This window comes from Aquarana catesbeiana, linkage group LG02, assembly GCF_042186555.1.
Source record: "Aquarana catesbeiana isolate 2022-GZ linkage group LG02, ASM4218655v1, whole genome shotgun sequence".
Taxonomy (NCBI): Eukaryota; Metazoa; Chordata; class Amphibia; order Anura; family Ranidae; genus Aquarana; species Aquarana catesbeiana.
Window position 1 is genome coordinate 794,677,857 of NC_133325.1, and position 5,543 is coordinate 794,683,399.

The 5,543-nt window shown below is 49.8% G+C and overlaps 1 protein-coding gene across 1 annotated transcript in view; it reads right to left on the reverse strand.

Moving 5' to 3' along the window:
* LOC141129438 (kinetochore protein NDC80 homolog) overlaps positions 1-5,503 on the reverse strand; it is a 70,577-nt gene extending 65,074 nt beyond the window's left edge. Inside the window, exons 1-2 of the mRNA XM_073617473.1 lie at positions 5,348-5,503; positions 2,030-2,123 (exon numbers count right to left, since the gene is read on the reverse strand). Coding sequence (XP_073473574.1) covers positions 2,030-2,118 — 89 coding nt within the window. The 5' untranslated portion in view covers positions 2,119-2,123; positions 5,348-5,503. The remainder of the gene's footprint in view (positions 1-2,029; positions 2,124-5,347) is intronic.
* Positions 5,504-5,543: the final 40 nt, after the last annotated feature.

Here is a 5,543-nt window from a genome sequence, read left to right on the forward strand (position 1 = left end):
ACAGCAGAGACTGGAGTATCTGTACATAGGACAGCAATAAGCCGTACGCTCCATAGAGTTGGGCTTTATGGCAGAGTGGCCAGAAGAAAGCCATTACTTTCAGCAAAAAACAAAATGGCACGTTTTGAGTTTGCGAAAAGGCATGTGGGAGACTCCCAAAATGTATGGCGGAAGGTGCTCTGATCTGATGGGACTAAAATTGAACTTTTTGGCCATCAAAGAAAACGCTATGTCTGGCGTAAACCCAACACATCACATCCCAAAGAACACCATCCCCACTGTGAAACATGGTGGTGGCAGCATCATGCTGTGGGGATGTTTTTCAGCAGTCGGGACTGGGAAACTGGTCAGAGTTGAGGGAAAGATGGATGGTGCTAAATACAGAGATATTCTTGAGCAAAACCTGTAGCACTCTGTGTGATGTGAGGCTAGGATGGAGGTTCACCTTCCAGCAGGACAATGACCCCAAACACACTGCTAAAGCAACACTTGAGTGGTTTAAGGGGAAACATGTAAATGTGTTGGAATGGCCTAGTCAAAGCCCAGAACTCAATCCAATAGAAAATCTGTGGTCAGACTTAAAGATTGCAGTTCACAAGTGCAAACCATTCAACTTGAAGGAGCTGGAGCAGTTTTGCAAGGAGGAATGGGCAAAAATCTCAGTGGTAAGATGTGGCAAGCTCATAGAGACTTATCCAAAGCGACTTGGAGCTGCGATAGCCGCAAAAGGTGGCTCTACCTAGTATTGATTTTAGGGGGTGAATAGTTATGCACATTGACTTTTTCTGTTATTTTGTCCTATTTGTTGTTTGCTTCACAATATAAAAAAAAAAAAATCTTCAAAGTTGTGGGCAGGTTCTGTAAATGAAATGATGCAAATCCTCAAACAATCCATGTTAATTCCAGGTTGTGAGGCAACAAAACACGAAAAATTCCAAGGGGGGGGTGAATACTTTTGCAAGGCACTGTATTATCTAATGCCTTGGAAATTCTTTTGTACCCTTCTCCTGACTGGTACCTTTTAACAATGAGATCCCTCTGATGCTTTGGAAGCTCTCTGCGGACCATGGCTTTTGCAGTAGGATGCCACTAAGAAAATGTCAGGAAAGACCTACTAGAACAGCTGAGCTTTATTTGGGGTTAATCAGAGGCACTTTAGAACGATGGCAGGTGTGTACTGACTCCTATTTAACATGAGTTTGGATGTGATTGCTTAAGTCTGAACACAGCTACATCCCCAGATATAAGAGGGTGTGCACACTTATGCCACCACATTATTTTATTTTTACTCTCCCTCGGTTTGATTTTAGATTGAGTTGTACAGTTTATAGGTTACATTAAAAAGGTGGAAAAGTTCTGAAATGATTTATCTTTGTCTCATTTATTGTACATCACAGAAACCTGACATTTTATATCCATTGTACATGTTAATAAGCAAGCAAGTAAAATGCACAATTTTAGACCTGATGATTACTTAAAATCCCCAACACATTTTATTTTTACTTTATATGGAGGTATACATATGCCAAGGGAAAAATACCCCCCCCCCCCCTCTACATTCAGTTGGTGGTACTGCCCAGTCAACTGAATGGGGCCACAATCGTGTACAATGCAGTTGGGAAATGGTGGTGCCGGCTTTTCGGAGTTGAAACAGGAAGTTGACATATCGCCTCGTCACCGCCTGCCAAATGCCCTTTGAAAAGTGATCCACTGCAGATTGCTCTTTAGATGGCTAACACAGATGTAAACAGACCCTTATGAACTGATCCCCTTTCAAAATTCCTCAAGTGTATCCATACCTCTTCCTAAGTGGGGTAACATCCAATCAGAATTCAAGGTCAGCACAAAATAGATTCTGACGGGTCACTGTACTACAGGCAATTTTCTTTTCCTTTTGAAGAAAGTGAGGGTTAGAATCTCTGCCAGTTTTATTTTCTGAAGAGGATTCCCCCAACTTCCTGAGCAGAAGGGAAAAAAAAAAATCTCTATCTAACCCAATCTTACGTCCCAGAAGTCTGTAGGGACTTACGTCTGCGGGGTGGCCACTGCTGCTCGGTTGCTGTCTTGGACCCGCAGGGGTATCAGGGACTGCCGGTTGGTGACTGCACTTCTCCTCATGGTTCCTGGTCAGAGACAGAAAACATTTGGCGGGTTATCAGATTATAAGATGCCGAATATCCAATCACCGACCGTTCCATGTTCCAGGCAGCCGGTATCTCGGGGCGCTATGAACATTCATAGACTAGGATATCAATGTTTATTACATGTCCAGCACTGCACCCCCCCCCCTCTACATGTTTATTTCAGGTTATCAGGAGAGCTGAGTCATGTGACCTGTCAGTCATGTGACCTGACCCTCCTCCTATCATACAGCATTATGCAGAGAACACTCATGCCGCGTACACACGAGCGGACTTTCCGGCAGCAAAGGTCTGACGGAACGATTCCAGCGGACAGGCCTAGAAATAGAACATGTTTCAAATCTTTCCGACGGACTCGATTCCTATAGAAAAAAAACGTTCGTCTTTATGCTAGTCCGACGGACCGAAAACGACACAAGGGCAGCTATTGGCTACTGGCTATTGAACTTCCTTTTCTACTCCAGTCGTACGTCATCACGTTCAAAAGGATCGGACTTTGGTGGGATCGTGTGTAGGCAAGTCCATTTAGTCGGAACTCCGTCGAAAAGTCCTTCGAGTTCAGTCCGATGAGAAGTCTGCTCGTGTGTACGAGGCATAAGAGGGAATGGTCTGCATTTTAGGATTGGTAAAACACAAGTGTGATGTCCACCTTAGCAACCATCTCCCCCATCCATTCGTCCACAGCTCTTGCCACGGCAACCAGCCCCCATCCATCCACGGATGGATGCCAGCTGGTTGCTAAGGTGAGAGCGATGGATGGATTGATGGCAGCTGGTTGCTAAAGTGAGATTGGTGGACGGAAGAGTGGGGGCTGGTTTCTAAGGTTAGAGCTGTGGATGGATAGATGGATGGATGGAGGCTGGTTGCTAAGGTTAAAGCTATGGATGGGGGGCTGGTTGCTAAGGTGATAGCTATGGATGGATGGAGGATGGTTGCTAAGGTGAGAGTTGTGGATGGATGGATGGGTACTGGTTGCTAAGGTGAGAGCTGTGGATGGGGGCTGGTTGCTAAGGTGAGAACTGTGAATGGATGGATGGATGGGGGGCTGGTTGCTAAGGTGAAAGCTGTGGATGGATGGATGGGGGCTGGTTGCTAAGGTGAGAGCTGTGGATGGGGGCTGGTTGCTAAGGTGAGAACTGTGAATGGATGGATGGATGGGGGGCTGGTTGCTAAGGTTAAAACTGTGGATGAATGGATGGGGGCTGGTTGCTAAGGTGAGAGCTGTGGATGGATGGGGGCTAGTTGCTAAGGTGAGAGCTGTGGATGGATGGGGGGCTGGTTGCTAAGGTGAGAGCTGTGGATGGATGGGGGGCTTGTTGCTAAGGTGAGAGCTGTGGATGGATGGGGGGCTTGTTGCTAAGGTGAGAGCTGTGGATGGATGGGGGGCTTGTTGCTAAGGTGAGAGCTGTGGATGGATGGGGGGCTTGTTGCTAAGGTGAGAGCTGTGGATGGATGGGGGGCTTGTTGCTAAGGTGAGAGCTGTGGATGGATGGGGGGCTCGTTGCTAAGGTGAGGGCTGTGGATGGCTGGATGGGGGCTGGTTGCTAAGGTGAGAGCTGTGGATGGGGGCTGGTTGCTAAGGTGAGAACTGTGAATGGATGGATGGATGGGGGGCTGGTTGCTAAGGTTAAAACTGTGGATGAATGGATGGGGGCTGGTTGCTAAGGTGAGAGCTGTGGATGGATGGGGGCTAGTTGCTAAGGTGAGAGCTGTGGATGGATGGGGGGCTGGTTGCTAAGGTGATAGCTGTGGATGGATGGGGGGCTTGTTGCTAAGGTGAGAGCTGTGGATGGATGGGGGGCTTGTTGCTAAGGTGAGAGCTGTGGATGGATGGGGGGCTTGTTGCTAAGGTGAGAGCTGTGGATGGATGGGGGGCTCGTTGCTAAGGTGAGGGCTGTGGATGGCTGGATGGGGGCTGGTTGCTAAGGTGAGAGCTGTGGATGGGGGCTGGTTGCTAAGGTGAGAACTGTGAATGGATGGATGGATGGATGGATGGGGGGCTGGTTGCTAAGGTTAAAACTGTGGATGAATGGATGGGGGCTGGTTGCTAAGGTGAGAGCTGTGGATGGATGGATGCTAAGGTGAGAGCTGTGGATGGGTGGATGCTGGTTGCTAAGGTGAGAGCTATGGATGGATGGGGGCTGGTTGCTAAGGTGAGAGCTGTGGATGGATGGGGGGCTGGTTGCTAAGGTGAGAGCTGTGGGTGGATAGGTGGATGGATGGGGGCTGGTTGCTAAGTTGAGAGCTGTGAATGGATGGATGGGGGGCTGGTTGCTAAGGTGAGAGCTGTGAATGGATGGACGGGGGGTTGATTACTAAGGTGAGAGCTGTGAATGGATGGATGGGGGGCTGGTTGCTAAGGTGAGAGCTGTGAATGGATGGATGGGGGCTGGTTGCTAAGGTGAGAGCTGTGGATGGATGGGGGCTGGTTGCTAAGTGTAGAACTGTAGATGGATGGGGGCTGGTTGCTAAGGTGAAAGCTATGGATGGGGGGCTGGTTGCTAAGGTAAGAGCTGTGGATGGATGGGGGGGTTGCTAAGGTGAGAGCTGTGGATGGATCATGGGGGGGGGGGGTTGCTAAGGTGAGAGCTGTGGATGGATGGATGGGGGGCTGGTTGCTAAGGTGAGAGCTGTGAATGGATGGATGGGGGCTGGTTGCTAAGGTGAAAGCTGTGAATGGATGGATGGGGGCTGGTTGCTAAGGTGAAAGCTATGGATGGGGGGCTGGTTGCTAAGGTAAGAGCTGTAGATGGATGGGGGGGTTGCTAAGGTGAGAGCTGTGGATGGATGGGGGGCTGGTTGCTAAGGTGAGAGCTGTGGATGGATGGGGGGGTTGCTAAGGTGAGAGCTGTGGATGGATGGGGGGCTGGTTGCTAAGGTGAAAGCTATGGATGGGGGGCTGGTTGCTAAGGTAAGAGCTGTAGATGGATGGGGGGGTTGCTAAGGTGAGAGCTGTGGATGGATGGGGGGCTGGTTGCTAAGGTGAGAGCTGTGGATGGATGGAGGGCTGGTTGCTAAGGGGAGAGTTATGGATGGAGGGGGGCTGGTTGCTAAGGGGAGAGTTATGGATGGATGGGGGGCTGGTTGCTAAGGGGAGAGTTATGGATGGAGGGGGGCTGGTTGCTAAGGGGAGAGTTGTGGGAGCACACAGCTCTGCACGGTATCCGCAGTATCCTGGGGGAGCACAGCACAGCCTATAGACTCACCTGCTGCTTTCAGCCCCCTCACAGAAGTTTGAGGATTTAAACTCTGCGCTTGCACTTCCCCCAAACCGGGCCCTTCCCACTGCTCCTCCCAGGTCCCTCCCGTCCAATCCGATCACCTAAAATGGCAGTGGGCGGAGGAACCGGAGCCATGTTGGTACACCTAGTCCTCCTCGCAGCTCTTATGGATCACATGATA